The sequence below is a fragment of the Melanerpes formicivorus genome, unplaced genomic scaffold, assembly GCF_026170545.1.
Source record: "Melanerpes formicivorus ecotype bairdi unplaced genomic scaffold, bMelFor1.0.p_v2 SCAF_51, whole genome shotgun sequence".
NCBI lineage: Eukaryota > Metazoa > Chordata > Aves > Piciformes > Picidae > Melanerpes > Melanerpes formicivorus.
Window position 1 is genome coordinate 4302319 of NW_027142403.1, and position 21201 is coordinate 4323519.

A 21201-nucleotide genomic window follows, 5' to 3' on the forward strand; every position below is an offset into this window, starting at 1 on the left:
TTAACAGTAGCACAAAATAAAAGCACTCATGCCTAAGACTCTCTAGGGATTAAAGCATTTTTTAAATGGCATAAACCCACTGTGAAAGTAAAAACAAGCTGGGAACACTGTGTTCTGATACAATGGAGGAAGGAAATGAAACCAACCAGTAACAGTGTCGTTGTCTGGTTTTTCCCAGTCCAATATGACGAACGTTGGACAGCCCTCAACAGTCACCACTGTGAGGTTGGTTGGAGGATTTTGTGGAGGACGAGTAGGTTCTTCTTTGCTGCTAGCTTCTTCTTGAGGAAAATGTTCAAGAGAGCTTGTGATAGAGCAAGGCACATCATCATCTTTCTTCATGTATTTGACGTGGGGGGCTAAGAGCAATGGGAAAGAGTTGTTATTTATGACAGCCTCTTGCAAAATGTCAATACCATTTCACCTGGTGCACAACTTCCATCTCAGACCACCAAGTGAAAATCTGCATAATAGGCCAAAGTCAAACATAAATAGAATAGGATAAACTGGGTTGGAAGAGACCTTCAAGATCATCGTGTCCAACCCATCAACCAATCCAGCCCACCTAAACAACTAAACCATGGCACCAAGCACCCCATCAAGTCTCCTCCTGAACACCTCCAATGATGGTGACTCCACCACCTCCCCGGGCAGCCCATTCCAATGGGCAATCACTCTCTCTGTATAGAACTTCTTCCTAACATCCAACCTAAACCTCCCCAGGTGCAGCCTGAGATTGTGTCCTCTTGTTCTGGTACTGGGTGCCTGGGAGAAGAGACCAACATCCACCTGTCTACAACCTCCCTTCAGGTAGCTGTAGAGAGCAATGATTCAGAAAATACCCCCATGTATTCAATATCAAGCTTCTTCTTTGTAGAGGTATTTTTTTGTGTGTGTTTTGTTTGTTTGCTTTCAGTTATTATTAGACCTGGAATCTGCACTGCCTTCCCCCTCTTCCTGTCAGTATCCCTGATGAAATATCACTCTGAGGAGTATTAGTGGGTGATATGCACAGTTTGAAAGAACTAACTTCTGTCATATAATAGGACAATTAATTTTAGTCCTTCTTTAGTAGAATGACACTACAAATCTCATGTGCAAAGATATAATGCCCATCAGGATGTTGTTTCACCACAAAGAGTAACAAGTTTTTTTGCACAGTTGTCCCATCATTAAATTTGCAGCTTCTAAGGTGACTGTCGAAATGTTACCCATTTTCTGTGGTATAGGACCAAACCTTAAAACAAACCTGAGGCAAATGTCTTGTACTCTGCATTAAAATTAGGAAGATTACTGAAGACAAACACTTTGGCCCTAAGCCTAAAACTTCTACTAGATGTCAGCAATGAGCTCTTGCAAAAAAGGCAGCCTCTTCAGAAATGTAGTGTCTCTTACAAGACCAGGTGAAAAACCTGAAAAATCTTTTGGTACAAAAGCTCTTTTTGGGTTGTCTCACCACGCTAAGCTCTCTAGATTACTGCAACAGTGATATTGTGACTACTTGATTATCTAAAGAGGCCTCGAGCACAAGGTCTATGAGGAGAGGCTGAGGGAACTGGGATTGTTTAGCCTGGAGAGGAGCAGGCTCAGGGGAGACCTTATTGCTCTCTACAACTACCTGAAGGGAGGTTGTAGCCAGGTGAGGGTTGGTCTCTTCTCCCAGGCAACCAGCACCAGAACAAGAGGACACAGTCTCAAGTTTAGGCTGGAAATGAGGAGAAAGTTCTTCCCAGAGAGAGTTGTTAGCCATTGAAATGTGCTGCCCAGGGAGGTGGCGGAGTCACTGTCCCTGGAGGTGTTCAAGAGGGGATTTGATGTGGTACTTGAAGCCATGGTTTAGTAGTCATGAGGTGCTGGGTGACAGGTTGGACTTGATGATCTTTGAGGTCTTTTCCAACCTTATTGATTCTATGATTCTGTGTTACCAATTATTTGAATGTAGACAGGCTGGGATGAGAAGTGAGGCATCTAGGATGGGTGGATTTTCCTTACAGTGAGTGCTGAGAGATACCTCTTTGGGTACATTTGCAAGCCCACGGGAAGATTTTCATTTGGCTTGGTGGAATGTGAACAGCACACAGTTGTACTACAGCTGGCATCCAGGGAAAGCCACAACATGTTTTGGGCAAGACTATAATGTTGGGAATGGCAGCAGGGAAGTAAGTAGAAGCAAAATTTAGTCCAGAATATACTGGCAGTCTGCACCTCAATATTTTACCTGACATTAAAATGAAACTGCATCAAATTAATCTTTGGCCTTTGAATACCCAAACAAGATAATTTTGGTGCAAGATAGGTCACTCTTCATATATTCCCCCAAACAAAAATACCACAACTGTTAAAATCCTACCTTGATACCTTGGTTTGCCTGAAGAATCTGTTTCTGATGTAGGACTTGAGCTGAAGACAGTTGTATCAACTGTGGGAAACATTTTTATAGTTTAGTTTGCAACAAATAAGGAATTTCACTGTTAGGACTTCAGTATTTCACAGTTCATTTGGCATTTTAAATCATGGGAAAGCTCTTCCATGGTAGAACTTGCTGCCAGAGTTGTCTTTTTCTTTTAGGGTGGATGTTTTGGCTGTGACTCTAAGTAAACCCCATACTTACCTGCTAGGATGAAGAAAGCTGTAATCAATATGACAGACTTCATGACTACTGCTGGATTAAGTTCATGAAATATATGTAAAATGGTCTTTGGGTCTTTTAATAAGGATCTTTTTGCACTACACTGGCTATTTAGCTTGAAGCAAATAACACTGGTGAATGTAAATGTGGTAAACTAGTCTGAATTGCTGACACCAGCATTGTGTTAAACAGCCACCATACTGAACAGAATCTTCTCTTGGATACATATACTGCAACAGACCCTAACAGACAAAGCACAATATATTCATAGCAAGCATTTTTGATAAACCTAGCATCTAGGTTGCTTTACTGAGCACTAAAGGCCACAGTGGGTTCATGATCACTATAAGGAAACGAGAATTTCAGTATTACTGCAGGAAAACAAAACCCAGCATCAGTTAGTACTGCATATTTGAGCTCAAAAATCCTAAGCACATCTTACTCTGAAGTGCCAGAGAGGAAATCAGAATCACCCCAGACAGAATACTGCTTATAATAAACATACAATACATCAATATAGTTTAGGGAAGAAAAGCAAAGGAGAAAACAAGAAATTTTTATGTTCATGAAATAATTAACAAGAGCTGCTTGCAGTATACTTACCATAATCCTCTGGAGTTGCAAAAGCTGTTGGGATCTTATATGATGTTCCTGTCCTCACAGGTGTTGTTGGTCCAGCTGGTTTAGCTACAAATAATGGCAGAAGGAAGAACTTGTGGCAACAGTGCATTCACTATTTCAAGAGTCAAACAGCTTTCTGATTTTCTAACAGAACTCAGATTTGTGACAACTGCTTCATGAAATGAGGACTCTCACTTAAACTGTAATATTCCCTCTAATCTCATACAACAGCTTCAAGTTAGAGTTAGGAAAGTTCCAAGCTGTCAATCTAATTCACTCCTGAAACCCAGTTAGAAAATTCTTTGCTGCTTGCAGACTATCTTGGAGGACTTCAAACAACTGGAATATGAGCTGTTTAAATTCACAGAACTATCCTGCACAGGCAGGTAAAAGGATGCAGAATGACCAGCATGGACATTTCTGTTTCTCAAATAAAAGGACACATTACTTCATTAGTTGTAAGAACAGATGAAGCTGGCAAATAGAATAGAATAGAATAGAATAGAATAGAATAGAATAGAATAGAATAGAATAGACCAGACCAGACCAGACCAGACCAGGTTGGAAGAGACCTTCAAGATCATCGCATCCAACCCATCAACCAATCCAACCCACCTAAACAACTAAATCAATGAAACTTTGATTTCTGCCCTTAAATATAGGTAAAGTCCTTTCATTTCTGATCTCCATACAGAATATATGTTAGCCAGGCTGGAGCTGAAATATATATAAAGATGAACACAGAGTCATTAAATATGGTCTGCATGGAGAGTTGAACCACAGGACAGTGCTGAAGCTTCCACTAAAATGAAATTAAGATAACCACTGTGTGGCTGTGGAAACTCAACCCCTAGAAATAGTTACCTCTCCTGCATACATGACCAAGAACCTGCAGAACTCTGACAAGCCATCTTTAAAACTATAAAAATCCTTACTTTCTATTAATTTCCTTAATAAAATAGAAACTTAGTAAGATTCAGGTAATCAATAAATTATAAGAATTAAACAAATTAGGACTAAATTTATTAAGATGCTTGTGATAAAAATTCTCTCCCTGCTTTCTCCTGATTTCCTTAATAAAATGAAAGTTCATTAAGGATCTCACCAGAGTCCAGCACAAAGGTTCCTGAACTCTCTTTTTCTTTATCCTTTTCTCCATTCAGAAGACTTTTAATGTTTGCATAGAAACCTCCCCATAATACTCATCCAGCAGATGAGTAAGAAGGATGTAAGCAGGGAGTTAATCACAGTGTTAATGAGAAAGAGAAACAGGATGGAATTATGAAAGGGAAAATTCAAGAAGAACATTGAAGCAAGTTTTTCCTGTTGCTACAGTGGAACAGCCTCTTCTGGGAACCAGAAGCAATTCAACTACAAGGTTTAAAACTAAGCTGGATCAAACAGTAGGAAACACAGAAGAAGGAAAATCTGCTACTATCCCCACAAGGAAGAACCAGATCATCTAACTAGCTTATTCCATCTTGAATCATCTAACTAGCTTATTCCATCTTGACTGCCTAGGAAGGTACCATAGCTTCTGACTATCACATAACCTGGCCTCTAGTGTATGGAAAGCGGGTGATGTTTCAAAACACTGTTATATTAATTAGGCACTTAAAGGAGAAAATTAGCAGGCACGCCATTGCAAGCAGAAGCAAAAGTATCATGTCAACATCTTCTTATGCTACACTGTAAGACTGGCAATATCTTGTGCTGTGTTGTAGCTATTACTAAGGAAACACCAGTGATCAAAAGCAAGTAATGACACACAACGGTTTGATCACAGCTCTGCTGTTTTGTAAATCTACAGCCTGTTTCATCCAGCCTGGAGATTCTTACTTTCAATCTCATGCATAAATTACTAAAGAATTATTTAGGCTTTTAGGGCCTTTATTAAAGCACACAAAGCCTCAAATGAAACCAATCAAATAAAGTCTACAGGGAATGCAGCAGAGCCAAAGCCTTGATACTTCCAGTGAACTACATAGAGCAATATGATGAGGGAGACACTTCTCATGATGATAAGAGCAATGAGATGATAAATTCTGACTACCTGGAATGTTAGCTTGGGGATTCCTGTTTCTGTGTGCTCTTACTCTGATACTGAGAAAAAGGAATACTGTAGCAGAGGACTGAAGCTTAACTTTTTGCACATGGAATAAATTCCAGTGTAGTTAAGTTTTCTGGGTGCCTTTGAAGCATTATATTGAATATCTCCCATCTGACATGCACATTAAGTAATTGCAATTGCTATGGCAAGGATGAAGTGTTTTAAAGGATGATCTTCTTAAAGGATGACTTGTACCATGCTTTCAACTCCCATACTAGGGATGATTTTGATATAATTAGAATGGGAAAACAAAGGCAGAAAACAGAGTTCACCTATGAAGACCAAAGACACAAGGTCTGTATGTTCGAGAAGGCTACTTCCTATAGATATCACAGGTTGGAGAAAAAGAATCTATACTATAAAATTCTTCTGTACACTGCTGATCAGTTCAAATTCTTCTGCACACTGCTGATCAGTTCAATTTTATCTCACACATAATGAAATATGTATAGGGAAAAGGTTGAGATACCTGGACTCCCTGGTTTACCAGTCACAGTGTTTGGAGGCAGAGGTTTTCTTCGCATTTGTGTAGGCTTGACAGGAGGTATAGGTGGATGCCGAGGGCCAGGTGATGTAGTGACTGAATGACATGACAAGATGGTGTTATTAATTATTTAGCCTCAAATTCCAGAAAATCAGAAACCCCTTACAAGTTATAGTCTGACTTCTCAAGCAAGGTTTTATTTCTCCTTTAGTATCAAAAGTGGAGAGGTGAGGTTAGGAGCTGAACGGAGTTGCATTTTCAGCCTTAAATTCTATGAGAAGTATGTGCCATGGAGTTTTAAACCCAAGATTACACTGAAAAAATGTAGCTCCTTCGAGACTTTGTACATGTGTTTCAGCAATTCATTTTCTGTGTAGTTACTCATTTCTGTCAATGGTAACATCCTGGCAGCACCTGGGACATTTCTTCTCACAGTAACCATCATCTCAGTGTCCTTGGAACCCTTTTCAGTATCTTACTCTCAAAATTGTGGATCATTTGCACTTTCTAAGTGACAAACCAGGTCACCCTCAGCTTGAAGCAAAAGTGTATCACAAGAGAAATTATCGTTGTGGTCACTTTCTGCTATGCCTTTAAAAAGTGAAAATATGAATAAGGTCACTCTCAGTTCATGCACTGACTTGGCTAGAGACAGTTACTCCTGAAGCACCCAACTAGATTATTTCAATGTGCAGCTCCAGCCAGTACCTATTAAACTCATCTGGTAAGGTCCTTTGACAACCAAGTCCTAAGAGAGAACCTAAGCCCCTTAATTCATACTTGCAAAACATTTTGCTGTATTTTCCAGGCAATTGTAAAGGATTTTATTATTCAAAGGAAAGGATTTTCCTTCCACTATTCACTTTTGCACATCTTTCCCCAAGAAAAACACCAAACAAACTGGGAAATATGTGCAACATTTATTTAACAAAGGAGGGTTTGTATCTAGCAGTGTAAAACCCTCAAGAGTAGTATAGTTCTTAAAATGCTGCCAATGTCAACAAACATGCAGGTTGCTTGATACTGAGTTACTGGCTACACAGAGTAACTTGGCCCCTGCTTATCAGACCTCAATTTATGCTATAAAGAGAGTAACTGTGGGTAAGAAGGGAGCATGGTTGGACTTGATGGTCTTTGAGGACATTTCCAACTGAAACAATTTCATGATTCTTTATTAAGACCTCATGGAGAGAGCTGAGATCTCAGATGTATACAAGAGAAGGGCAAAACAGTGGTAGTTAATTTCAACAACCATACCCAACTGTCTTTTATGACTATAGTTAAAGGTATTGGCTTACTTAAAAAGCTCTAAAGGCTTAACTTAAAACATCTCATGTCATAAGATGAGTAAAAGCAGATGTAGATGTGCTGTCAGAACTATGTACATAAAAAAATTCCAGTCCCTGCAAATCACAAGCTGGATTTACTTAAGTACACCCCACTGCCTGACATTCAGGAACAGAAAAATGCAGAGCACTACCCTTGTGTACAGTTTACTGTCTACATCCAGCTACTACTAAGAGTAGCTGGCCTTATCTTTGCCAAGCGTGATCTCCAGATTGAATAAACTTCAAAAAGATAAAACATCAGTGCTCAGCTATCAAGATAGGCTCTTGTCTTTGTGCAGGTAAATTAGCTGCAAAGGAAATTCAGCAGGGAGTAAGAGCAAAAAGCAGTTTATAAATTTGTTAGAAGCAGATCTTTGTGCCTGTGTTTTTCAACCTAACATCTTTTCAGAGTAAGACACAGCTAGTAAAAGCACCTGCAGCAAATCCAAGAGTAAAATTGGACAGATTTTCTTTTCAGACAGTTTTTATGCCACTAACACACAGCTAAACCAAGTTCTTTTCTTGATTGTGCTTAGTACAACAAAGAAATCCTCTAAGTGTAAGGGTGTTTACATGTTTGTGTGCATGATTGTGTCCACACATGTGGCATACAAACATTATATGTTCTACAGCTTTTAGATTAAATGGAAGATTTCAAAGAAGATGACTAGAAAAAGTGAAATACAAAAGGTCTCTTTTTGCAGGCCTAATTGGGGAAGCTGTCCTTCAGTAAAAAATATCTGGAGTGTTTTGAAAATGTGATGGCAAGAGTTGCTAGAAAAGTAAAACTGTCCAGCCTGTTACAGCACACAACCCTATCATCTACACTGTTATTTTGCTTCAAGCCTAAACAGTCTAATTTTCCTAACAATCCTAATAGTCAACAAAGCATTCTCATAAGTGGGAGGACAATCTGGTTGTGCACTCATCTTACCCTCCCTTTGCTATGCAGCAGCTATTAGTCTGAAGAAAAATAACCAGTGCTTCCAATGTTGTGGCTGTTTGATGACAAAGATACACAGTATCACAGTATCACTTAGGTTGGAAAGGACCTCGAGGATCATCGAGTCCAACCTATCGACACAGACCCCATGACTAGACCATGGCACCAAGTGCCACGACCAATCTCCTCTTGAACACCTCCAGGGTCGATGACTCAACCACCTCCCTGGGCACCCCGTTCCAATGCCGAATGACTCGCTCGGTGAAGAACTTCCTCCTCACCTCGAGTCTAAACCTCCCCTGGTGCAGCTTGAGACTGTGTCCTCTTGTTCTGGTGCTGGTTGCCCGCGAGAAGAGACCAACCCCTTCCCAGCCACAACCACCCCTCAGGTAGTTGTAGAGGGCAATGATGTCTCCCCTGAGCCTCCTCTTCTCCAGGCTAAACAATCCCAGCTCCCTCAGCCTCTCCTCATAGGGCTTTTGTTCAAGGCCTCTCTCCAGCCTTGTTGCCCCTCTCTGGACACATTCAAGTGTTTTGATGTCCTTCTTAAACTGAGGGGCCCAGAACTGGACACAGTACTCAAGGTGCAGCCTAACCAAAGCAGAGTACAGGGGCACAATGACTTCCCTGCTCCTGCTGGCCACACTATTCCTAATGCATACAACATTGGCTGTGGTCACTTTTAAACATATGGCATGGATTAGTGATTAAATAATGACCATGAGGTGTTTTTATTTCTTTGAGTAGCATTCTGGAGACAAGAGAAGGCATATTGATGAGGATGGCTGAGATGCATTCACTGGCTTCCCTTTGAAGTGCAGTCAAAACACAAGCAGATGTGTCACTTTTGGACATGGTCTAGTGGTCATGGAGGAGTTGGGTAGAAGGTTGGGCTTAAGGATCTTAGAGGTGTTTTCCAATCTTAATGATTCTATGAATTATTTTCTGTTCTTAGTTGAGGTGCGTTTTTGTGTAGGAAAGGCACAAAAAGGTGCTTTTGTTTTTCATAACTTTAGGGTTTGGTTTTTTTCCCTTGAACCTTACCAGAAATTGGCTTTTCCCAGGTATCAACGTATTCCAAAGGCTTTTTCACATCCACACCAAGTTGCCTGGTGATATCCTCAGGTGTATACACACCTTCTGTGAAAAAATGAAAATGAGTATCTACCAAGCCATGGAACACTTGTATATTGTGTGTTCAAACCTAGCATCTATGGCCCACTTATGTTTTTACTGATAACTTAATGATAACTGGTTTCTTCCTATTCAAGTAAGTAGAAAGTGATCTGTGGTTAGAGAGCCTGCAATTTAATTTTAAACATTCATTGAAAGAAGCTTATTCAGAAAGAGAGAGTTACTAAGATTAAGAGATAATAGGTGAGTTAAACCAAAATTGATAGAAAGATAAACACAGAGAACATTTTTGGTTTTCAGTATATAGAATAAAATGCCCATTGATCCTTGCTGAAAGCAAAGTTCTTCTCCCTAAAAACAGTATCTTTGGTTTTCTTCTGGATTGAATGGCTAGAGCAATTTTGACTGAAACATATTCCATATTTGGAGTAGTGGAGGGAAAGTGTATATAAAATTCAGTGTGTATGCAGTGGAAAATCCTGCTTAAAAATTACATAAACACATTCTAAACAACCTGAAGCAAGGGGCATTAGAAGATCAACACAATGACTCCTGGTACAGAAGAACTATTTTACATGCTGATATTTATAGTACAGCCAGACTGCTAAATTGGTATTCTTACTCTATATAGAATGGAATGGAATGGAATGGAATGGAATGGAATGGAATGGAATGGAATAGAATAGAATAGAATAGAATAGAATAGAATAGAATAGAATAGACCAGGTTGGAAGAGACCTTCAAGATCATTGTGTCCAGCCTATCATCCAAATAATTATATTTGCTTTATAAAACATCTGTATAAGGTAGGCTGAGGAGATGGATTGCAATTGCATCATGTTGGTGAAACAAAGAGATTAAGAAAAACAAAGAGAATTACTCTCTCTCATGACATAGAAAAATAAAACCCTGAAAGCTAATGTATTTAAAATAAATCTCAAAACTGAACTACCAAATTCCAACCCTTTCCCAGCATGACCTGAGCATTACAATCAGGTTTATAAATCTGGTGCTGAGTTTGGTCTTTGAGATTAAACTAGTATTTTAGCTGCATGAAGCTGGTAATTTTTCAGTTATGTTACTATTTGACCATTTTTTTTTTGCTGGGTATTCCTTAGGAATCTGCAAGTCTGTAGTATGGACATGTTGCTTAAGATTAAAGTAATGAGGCTTATAGTGCCTGGCCTCTGTGACTAAATTTCCAAACACATCATGTGGTTTTATGTAACTGCAATCTGTCTTCAGGTAACTAAAGTGGTTAATTAGATCTTCAGATATACACAGCAGCAGAGTGCTGATCAGTGTTTCATTGCAATGGTATTCAAGGGAGAAGAGGCACTGGGAAGATCACAGCATCACAGTATCACAGTATCACTTAGGTTGGAAAGGACCTCGAGGATCATCGAGTCCAACCTATCAACGCAGACCCCATGACTAGACCATGGCACCAAGTGCCACGTCCAATCTCCCCTTGAACGCCTCCAGGGTCGATGACTCCACCACCTCCCTGGGCTACCCGTTCCAATGACGAATGACTCGCTTGGTGAAGAACTTCCTCCTCACCTCGAGTCTAAACCTCCCTTGGTGCAGCTTGAGACTGTGTCCTCTTGTTCTGGTGCTGATTGCCTGGGAGAAGAGGCCAACCCCTTCCTGGCTACAACCACCCTTCAGGTAGTTGTAGAGGGCAATGAGGTCACCCCTGAGCCTCCTCTTCTCCAGGCTAAACAATCCCAGCTCCCTCAGCCTCTCCTCATAGGGCTTGTGCTCAAGGCCTCTCCCCAGCCTTGTTGCCCTTCTCTGGACATGTTCAAGTGTTTCGATGTCCTTCTTAAACTGAAGGGCCCAGAACTGGACACAGTACTCAAGGTGTGGCCTAACCAAAGCAGAGCACAGGGGCACAATGACTTCCCTGCTCCTGCTGGCCACACTATTCCTAATGCAGGCCAGGATGCTATTGGCCCTCCTGGCCACCTGGGCACACTGTTGGCTCATATTCAGGTGGCTGTCGATCAGCACACCCAGGTCCCTCTCTGTTTGGGAGCTCTCCAGCCACTCCGACCCCAGCCTGTACCTCTGCATGGGATTGCCGTAGCCAAAGTGCAGCACTCGGCACTTGGACTTGTTGAATGCCATCCCATTGGACTCTGCCCATCTGTCCAGCTGGTCATAGTCCAAGTCTATCTAGTATATTTAGTTTCTTAGGTGTAGGCTGGAGGTTAGGGAGAAGTTCTTCACAGAAAGAGTGACTGGCCATTGGAATGGGCTGCCCAGGGAGGTCATCACTGAAGGTGTTTAGGAAGAGACTTGATGGGGTGCTCGTTGCAATGGTTTAGTTGATTAGATGGTGTTGGATGATAGGTTGGACTTGATGATCTCGAAGGTCTTTTCCAACCTGGTTAATTCTATTCTATTCTATTCTATTCTATTCTATTCTATTCTATTCTATTCTATTCTATTCTATTCTATTCTATTCTATTCCATTCCATTCCTATCCTATCCTATCCTATCCTATCCTATCCTATCCTATCCTATCCTATCCTATCCTATCCTATCCTATCCCATCCCATCCCATCCCAACCCATCCCATCCTATCCTATCCTATCCTCACAACAAACACATTAACAAAATACACCCAAACATTGACTAAATCCCATTAAATCTCTCAAGTACCCATGAATTCACTTTTGCCTCTTAATAATGTCTACAGAAAGCCCTATCCCTGTCTTGCTCCTTATAACCCAATTTAGAATCACAATCTTTGCTAAGTTACATCAGCTAGGAATGAACAAAATATTATGGACATTCTAGAAAGAAGAATTAACTATTTCTTTTTTTGCCCCCAGAAACTTCCACTGCCTACTAATGAAAATCAGTCAAACTTTCAGTTAAAAAAAGCTGATCAAACCACCAGATTTCCCTGTTGACAGACTCTCCTTTTGAATGCTTCAATGCACTTTAAAGTTACATAGAAGCTTGTTAGTGTTTTCTTACAAGGTACCTTCACTATCAAACTGCTTACTGTATTTATCATAGCATTCACCTAATGCTAGCTAAGGTAGTTTGCTTATTACAAGCATTTGGACTCCAACATTTATCCAAGCTTTTAACAGAATTGAGAATAAATCAGGAGGAGACTTGATGGGGTGCTTGGTGCCATGGGTTAGTTGTTTAGGTGGGTTGGATTGGTTGATGGGTTGGACGCGATGCTCTTGAAGGTCTCTTCCAACCTGGTTTGGTTTATTCTAAATAAAGGTTTATTCTAAATAAATCTCTTGCTTGCATGAGAGTTTGTGTCTTCTTCTACCTTTTTTTGTTCCTGAAAATATTGATATGGTCTAAACTAACTAAACCACTAAACTAAACCACTAACTAAACCACTAAACTAAACCACTAACTAAACCACTAAAAGTGGTTAAAACTAACCACTGCATTTTTAATAGCAGAAATCCCCTTAGAAGGTGGATTCTTTTAAGGGAAGAACTGGAAAAAGTATCTCTGATAAAACAGACTGAAATACCTCAATACTTGAGTTCCTCTAGAACTTGGCTGTACACCCACAGATTCCAAAATGAAAATAAAATAGAATACAAAGTTGATGGCCACATTAATGATAATGAACTCTCTCTCTCTCTTTCACATGGGAAATGCAAATGTTGCTCAAAGTTAGTTTGCTGAAGGCTGTCCAGAAGCATAACAGAACGTGAGAAGCTTTTAAACAATTCAGATTGAATTAAAAAGCCTCCACCTGAGCAAGATGTTAAGCACACTAAAACAAATAAAAACCCCCACATCAGTAAAATAAAATTCAAGGCAAAATGGCTAAAATATGGTAGAAAACTGAAAGGAATGTTGGTCACGAGGAGGCCTCTTTCCCACAGTCAAGTTTACCACCTGGCACTACAGCTAGCCAGGAAACTGAAAAGCCTGCCAGGAAACCAGCCACAATCCCATGTGCTGCTGCTGGAAAAAACAAACTCCACTGCTTATCATCTGCGCCCTGCAGCTGCCAAGCACAATCTCCATGAGGTGAAAGGTCTTTGCACTGGTGCTAATGAGGTCTCTCAGTCTTTCTTCATCAGAAAGATATTCCAGGCCCTTCATCATCCTCATAGCCTCCATTGGACAATCTCTAGTAGTGCCCTGTCCCTTTTGAACTGGGGAGCTCACAACTCAACACAATACTCCAAAGGAGACCTCACTAGGGCAGAGCAGAGGGCCAGGAGAGAGAACCTGATGGGCACAATTTTCATAATGAGAAGGCACCTTGCTCTGTCGTGGTCAGCTTACTGTCCACCAGGACTCCAAGGTCCTTCTTCATGGAGTTGCTTTCAAAAGACTTTTATCATCTAAAAATCATCAGAAACCAGTAGCCACATAATAATCTACCTGTGAGTTTACACTGGTTGCTTGTCAATAGCATTTCATAATGGCACTTGGAATTATATAGCATGACCAATAGCAGCAATTGTTTACCATACTCTGAGAAGTAGTATAATCAAACACAATGAAATACCTATCATGGCTCAAGACAACTGAGGAAGTCACATTCTGTCTTTTACAGAGAAGTTAAAAAGAATTGCCAAACCACAGCTTTACCTGGTGATGGCACAATCCACTTTGGCCGTCCAGGAGCTTTCGTTCTTGCTGGTGCTACTGTGGTTTCACCAAGAACTGTGAGACCAAAAAAAAAGAAAAAGAAGAAAAAAGTCCAGTGAGAAGAAGACCCAAAAGACTTTTATATGATTCCAACAATTCCTCATCAGAGACTAAAAGGTATTGCTGTGATGATGGAATGGAATGGAATGGAATGGAATGGAATGGAATGGAATGGAATGGAATGGAATTAACCAGGTTGGAAGAGATCTTTGAGATTATCAAGTCCAACCTATCACCCAACACCATCTAATCAACTAAACCATGGCACCAAGCACCCCATCAAGTCTCTTCCTAAACACCTCCCGTGATGGTGACTCCACCACCTCCCTGGGCAGCACATTCCAATGGGCAATCTCTCTGTGAAGAACTTCTTCCTAACATCCAGCCTAAACCGCTCCTGGTGCAGCTTGAGACTGTATCCTCTTGTTCTGGTGCTGGTTGCCTGGGAGAAGAGATCAACCCCCACCTGGCTACAACCTCCCTTCAGGTAGTTGTAGAGAGCAATAAGGTCTCCCCTGAGCCTCCTCCTCTCCAGGGTAAGCAACTCCAGCACTCTCAGCCTCTCCTCATAGGGCTTGTGCTCCAAACAGGGGCAGAATGAGCTCCCTGCTCCTGCTGGCCATGCTGTTCCTGATTCAGGCCAGGATGCCTGGGTACACTGCCAGCTTAATGGTACACCGGTACAATATTACACTGCCACACTGGTCTCATTTGAAACAGCTTTACATTTATACTTAATTAAAAGTATACTTAATTAAAAGGTTAATTAAAAGGAGAAGTAAGTTATTTTCTTCTTCTTCCTTTTTCTTTTTGTTATTTTGTTCCCCTCTTTTCCCAGCAACTTTTAAAATTTCACTGAGAATAGGTGAAATCAATTAATTAACCTCTTCCCCATCCCAAATTGAATAAATGGTTATTACCAGGTCTGGTCTGTGGTTTATCAGATGGCCTTGGTCTTGCAGAGGTGAGACGTGTTTTATGAGGTGCTAGAAGAAACAAGATTCAGTTTAAATCCTATAGGTAAAAGGGAGAGTGTAATTCATCAGAAAAAAAGCTCCATGCACCAATGGCATACAGCAAAATGGGTACTAGAGAATTCTGTGGGTTTGAGGCAATATTTATGGAACCTTTATTTTCAGAGCAACGAACAAAAATCATCTGAGGAGGGGGAAAATACATTTTTGTGTTGTATATCTGAAAGAGTTACACAGATATTCGTGAGCAGATCATCAAACCTTAAAGCACACTGATTTTACTTAAGGGCTACAGACTCTCACTACAACCATTTATGTACATCCTAAGAATTACCTGAACTGAACCGTGGAATTTCAGTTGCCAGAGCAGTTTTGGGCTTGGGTGAAATGTGGTACGTTTCATTAGGAGCTGAAAGTGAAGATATTATTGCTTGTTAGGTGCAAATAATTTCATTTTAAAGCTAAGACACCACAGGTGGAAGGAAAATTCAAACTGTCTTTGTGCACTTTGTAAAGACTTTATCAAGAATTTATCAAGACTTTATACAGACTTTTCAAGACTGGGAAGATACATATCATTAGTAAGGCAGGCAAAAGATGATCAGGCAGTGCCTTTTTAAATGGCTTCTCAGCCTTGTCCATTACAGGACGGATTACATGGAAGAAAAAATGGCTGGAAGAACTTAAAACCATCACATTCTTTACATGCACTGGAATGGAACTAACAAATGAACATGCAATAAAGACAAATATTAAGACATTTCTGTTGATTAAAATGTAGGCTTAGCCATAGAGCAAAAGCAGAGAAAGTGAAGTTTTATGACAAATAGTCTGACATTGTATTCTCATTACCCAAAGTCATTTTGGACCCATCAACAACATGAACTGTTATAAGGTTAATTGATCCCAGGTGTGTTGCCCTTGGAGCTACAAGAAATAAAACATTGTTCTGTGAGAAGTGAAATTAAAGAAGATGAATTTCACAAAGGATCTCTGTCCTTTGTTTCCTAAAGTCCTGTCTAAGACACATCTGCTAAGACAATTCGAACAGACATCAGACAGACACGTGTTCTGATTAGTCTGGATGTATTTTCATGCTTACAGCTAGACAGTGCAACTATTCTGCTGGGCCCCCACCGACTTCAGAACAAATGCCCTAAAGGTGGGAGCTCTGACAGAGTTTGGTTTTGCTCACACTGAATGTCTTAATTTGCACTTCCCTAAAAAAAATTCTAAAAGCTTGTAGTAACACATTTACCTTTCAGACATTCTTCCCTCACTCAAATTTGATTGAATACAGCAAAAGATATCCAGGTTACTGGATGACAAGGGAGAGACTGACAAGCAGAGGCACACACTACACAGAATCATAGAATTGTTCTGGCTGGAAAAGATGATCAAGTCCAACCATGAACCTAAGACCACCACAGCCACCAAACCATGTCCCAAAGAGCTATGTCCATACTTTTCTTGAACACCTCCAGGGACTGTGGCTCTCAGCACCCATCTGGAAGCCTATTCTGAAGCCTGACTACTCTTCCAATTAAGAAATGTTTCCTAATATCCAGCCTAAACCTCCCCTGCCACAGTTTCAGGCCATTTCCTCTCATCCTAATACCTGATATTAGGGAGAAGAGACCAACACTCATCTCACTCCAACCTCCTTTCAGGTAGCTGTAGAGATCAGTACGGTCTCCCCTCAGCTTCCTCTTCTACAGACTGACAAATCCCAGTTCCCTCAGCTTGCTCCTCATAGGCTTGTTCTCTGGAGTCTTCACCAGCTTTGTTGTCCTTCTTTGGACATACTACAGGACCTCAATGTCTGTCTTCTAGTATTCAAGGTGTGGCCTCATCAGGGCCAAGCACAGGGGGGTGATCACTTGATCACTTTCCTACTCCTGCTTACCACACTATTGCTGATCCAGGCCAGGATGCTGATGGCCTTCTTGGCCACCTGGGCACACTGCTGGCTTGTGTTCAGCCAGCTGTCCACCAGCACCCTCAGGTTCTTTTCTGTTAGTCAATTTTCCAACCACTCTGCCCCAGTCCTGTAACATGCATGTGTTGTTGTGACCCAAGTGCAGGACCTAGCACTTGGCTTTGTTAAACCTCACACACTTGACGTAGGCCCATCTATCCAGCCTGTCCAGATCCCTCTGTACAGCCTTCCTACCCTCAAGGAGATCAACATCCCCACCCAATTTAGTCTTATCTGCAATCTTGCTGAGGATGCACTCAATTCTCTCATCCAGATGGTAGACAAAGATATGTCTCTGTGTTTCAGAGATGAGGTTAAAATAGGGAAGCTGGAAAGGGCAGTGGCTAAACAATGCCATTTGTTTTTAACAACTTTCTTAACAGTAGTTTATTTTGCATATATATCCTTACAATGATTTAAAATTTGAAAGGAAAGGAATGTCTGTAAGTTCTGTTTTCTAAACTTCTTCACCTAAAATTAACTCTATAGTGCTACCAAAACATGACATCTCACTCAACTGGTATTTAGACTCTAACCCTGATTACTGAATAGAAAGCTCTTCAAAATAAGGCTTATTGAAAATAGATCTTTCTCCTGGACTGTTTGTTTTGATTGTCATAGTTACACCCAGGGTGAAGCTGAGGTACCATCATCCTTCATTATAACTGTGCACCCCTAATCATAGAATCACAGAATTGTTTCAGTTGGAAAAGACCTCTAAGATCAATGAGTCCAACTGTCAAGTAGAGACCTTAGTACTCTTAGTAAGGATCTTGGACTGAGATTCTGTAAGCCAAGATTCAAAAGTATTTAAGAAATCAAAGCCAATGTCTTTAGGGTAGTTATATACCCCAAAAGAAAATAACTTAGTGAAGCTGGGTACAGCAGTATGTTTTTATTGAAATTAATTGAATCCCTCACATTTTTAATGGCTACTGCCCAGCAATTCAATAAATATCACCCAAAAAAAAGCCAACCATCTTAATTTCTGCTCTCCATGGAACCTTGGGTATTTTCTTTGATATGACTAACATAGTCTGAGATAAACAATGACACTAGTTTCTGCCTACAGATCATGCCTATCACATGATTGCAGTCCTGAACGAGGAGGGCAAGAAGTGCAGCTGAGGCAGTGCCACAATAACATTGTTAAAGTTATGAAGTTTAAATTACCAGTTTTAGTCTGTAGTACTTCTGGCCCAACAGATGTTTTGGGTTTGGAAGGAAGCAGTGTTTCTTTTGGAGCTGAAAGAAAAAGAATATCATTTTATTCTTGAGAATCCACGATCCAATGCCATATTTAGCCCACAGAAAATGCATGCCACAAATGCCTGGGGGGGGGGAAAAAAAGACAATAATAATTCCATGGGCTTCTGGAACCTGAAACAAAATGTCTATCCAAAACACAGAGAAGTCCCAGCCCTGTGCTGCAGGATAAGTTGAGTTAGTGGCTAAAATTCTGGCTCTAGAAGAACGAGACCACTGAGTTTGGTTGGACATCTGACAAAGTCTTCTGACCAAACATGTGCTGTGGGCTATTTCTGTTTTAGGCTAGAACTAAGACTCCTCTCTATTAAGAAACATATGCACATAAAGAGAGTGAAGGATAGTGGAATGATGCTACATAAAACACCCCAGCAGAGCATGTTCTCCAGAAATTTCTCCTATTGACAAGCTGAAAATGCCAGCATCTTAACTTTAAGGAAACTTATTTACCCAGTGTTGCCCTTGAATGCTCAGTGGTAGTAGAAGATTTTGCAATTGGTTGTGGAGTTGTCTGATGTATTGCTGTTAAGGAGAAAATGTGAAGAATCTTAGAATATTCAACTGCAATAGAAACAGAGTAACATTTGCATTGGTTCCAAAACTTTCAAAATGCTCCAAAGTAAAGAGTAGGAGAATAGCTTTAAAATCAGCTGCTGACAGACATGAGCTTTCTTTTAGTTTCTCATATGCATTCCTTCTGTAACAAAAATAGAAAGAGACTCAGCCCCCTGTAACTGTTTTCCAGATTATTTTTGTTTCAGTTTTAGCACAGAATCATACAATGGTTTTGGCTGGAAAGGAATTTAGTGGTCCCCTAAATCAAACTCCCCTGCCGTGGGTAGTAACACCTTCCACTAGGCCAGGTTGCTCAAGACCCTGTCCAACCTGGCCTTGGACAGCTCCTGGGAGGGGTCATCCACAACCTCCCTGGGCAGTCAGTTCCACCCTCCACTGTAAAGAATTTCTTTCTGATATCCAGTCCAAACCTGCCATCTTCCATCTTCAATCCATTCCCCCTTGTCTTATGATTATAAGCCCTTGCAAAATGTCAGTTGCTCGTTGTACAAGACATTGCAAAGGAGTTCTGTTGCATTTTATGGATTAAAAGAAATGCTCACAGAGAACTATCTTTGTGATACAGAAAAGTAGACTTCAGATACTCCAGAGAAGTAATCAGAGAGAATTCAGTCTATTGAAACCTGTCAGTACTCACATGTCTACTTTTTAGCCATTATTTTTTTATGTGTAACAGAAAGGAGGAGAACCATCTTTGATGCTAAACTACAAATTCCACTGCTATTTTCAGTGCAGTTTTGGCATGCTTTAGTTTGGCAGACTTAGGTGCAATGCACTTATTTCAGCACAAAACCAGTTATGAATAATTCTGTTGAAAGGCACAACCTCCAAGGCTAAAGGAAAGAATGATTAGAAACAAACACAGAGAAGTAAAAGGATGACTCCTTTACCGGGTTTGGTGTGTGGCACTCTTGGTTTTTCAGATGTTTTTTGCTTGGTAGGAATAAACTGTTTTTCAGTTGGAACTGAAATAGAAACAAACAGCACCCAGAACAATAACTGAAAAAAAAACACCCCAGTGGTTTCACAGCACACAAGGAAAAGAAGTATGACCTGATCTGTAGTGAGACAAATTATGTAAGGGTGAAACTGAAAATTAATCAAGTGGAATTACTGCAAAGAAAGGAGAACAAGTTAAATGGCTGCTGACAGAAACAGGTTTCTCCAAAATTACACAAAAAGGTTAACTTTTCATGAAGCAGTGAAGAACATAGTCACAAACAGTATACAGCAGAATAATGGAGCAAAAATGGACTGTTGCAGCCTTCATCTTCCTCATCTGCCACTCCTGAGTATCTGAGGACTTAGTTTCTAGGGGACCCTGCATAGCAGACTTGATTTATAAACGATCTTCTCTGTTCTTACATTTAAACTATCCACTCTTGTTATCTTCACTGTTGTGTTAGAAATTCTTGCCATGTAGGCATCTTTTACTGCTACAGGTTATGCTAGAACTTGCTAGTCTGTGATCCACACCAGTGTGAGAAGTCTTCATAATATTTGTCTCAAGCAATACTCCTGCCGCATGTTTCACAATTGCTCAAGCAATACTACTGCTTGGATTCATTATTCTTATTTGAGCTACATCTGACATTTAAGATAAGAAGAATGAATTCTCATATAAGGTTTTATGTATTTAAGCAAGTTTTCCCAACATAGATGACTAGAAGCTAGCCCAGAAGCTGGCTACCATTTGGTTTTGAAGGTCACATAGCTAGTCTGTTTTGGTATGCATTATGCTATACAGTTGACACCTTATCATTTGCTTCTGTAGGTGTTTTCTACCATAAAGAATGAAGCAGAAGAATATTTTTGGGTGACACTATCCTCAGATGCAGAAATTACAGGAAGTACTACCTGCTCTTTAAATAAAATCTCCTTTTGCTGGAAAATATGTAACACCTGAAGGCATTGAATCATCCTGACTGGATAGGCTAGAAGATGGGGAAAGGAAGCTTCAAGGGTACATGAACTCATGCATTATTACCTAGTACCTTGAAACAGAGTGAAACTTCATTATTAATTTTTAATATCATGTAATGATCTCTCTCTAAGAATGTCTTCTCTGCCATGAATGCAAAACAGAATGATTATTTATGAAATACACTCGATTACCCAATGTTGCCTTTGTTCTTTCAGGAATATGAGGAATCAGAGTAGTGTGTGGCTCACGAAAAGTTGGAATGATTTCTGTTGGAAAGAATGTCAATAAATGCTCAGAATGCTGAAGAGACTCTCCCTGTCCCTCCTGTCCCCTAAAACCCCCCAGACCTTCAGCACTATGCTATAGGTACCATGAAAGGGATGCTTTAAAACAGCGATGGGCATTTACCCTCAGAGGTTTATAGTTGTAGAGGTTTTGTTTGTTTCTTTGTTTCAAACACCTAGATATTTTAAAATGAACAACCCTTTAATGAAACCCTTTAATACCATGGTTTAGTTGATTAGATGGTGTTGGGTGATAGGTTGGACTTGATGATCTTGAAGGTCTTTTCCAACCTG

At 40.3% G+C, this 21201-nt stretch overlaps 1 protein-coding gene across 12 annotated transcripts in view; it reads right to left on the reverse strand.

Moving 5' to 3' along the window:
• The window catches only part of ABI3BP (ABI family member 3 binding protein), a 155852-nt gene that overhangs the window by 26746 nt on the left and 107905 nt on the right, over positions 1–21201 (reverse strand). For 8 of the 12 annotated variants that reach the window (XM_068160688.1, XM_068160693.1, XM_068160691.1 and 5 more), the window contains 13 exons: positions 20815–20889; positions 19590–19664; positions 18574–18645; positions 18031–18102; positions 15732–15806; positions 15214–15288; positions 14826–14891; positions 13846–13920; positions 9160–9255; positions 5830–5940; positions 3233–3316; positions 2351–2419; positions 147–359 (listed from right to left, as the gene is read on the reverse strand). In XM_068160688.1, the coding sequence (XP_068016789.1) occupies positions 147–359; positions 2351–2419; positions 3233–3316; positions 5830–5940; positions 9160–9255; positions 13846–13920; positions 14826–14891; positions 15214–15288; positions 15732–15806; positions 18031–18102; positions 18574–18645; positions 19590–19664; positions 20815–20889 (1158 nt within the window). The remainder of the gene's footprint in view (positions 1–146; positions 360–2350; positions 2420–3232; positions 3317–5829; positions 5941–9159; positions 9256–13845; positions 13921–14825; positions 14892–15213; positions 15289–15731; positions 15807–18030; positions 18103–18573; positions 18646–19589; positions 19665–20814; positions 20890–21201) is intronic. The other 4 variants (XM_068160685.1, XM_068160687.1, XM_068160695.1 and 1 more) reach the window with 4 other exon arrangements.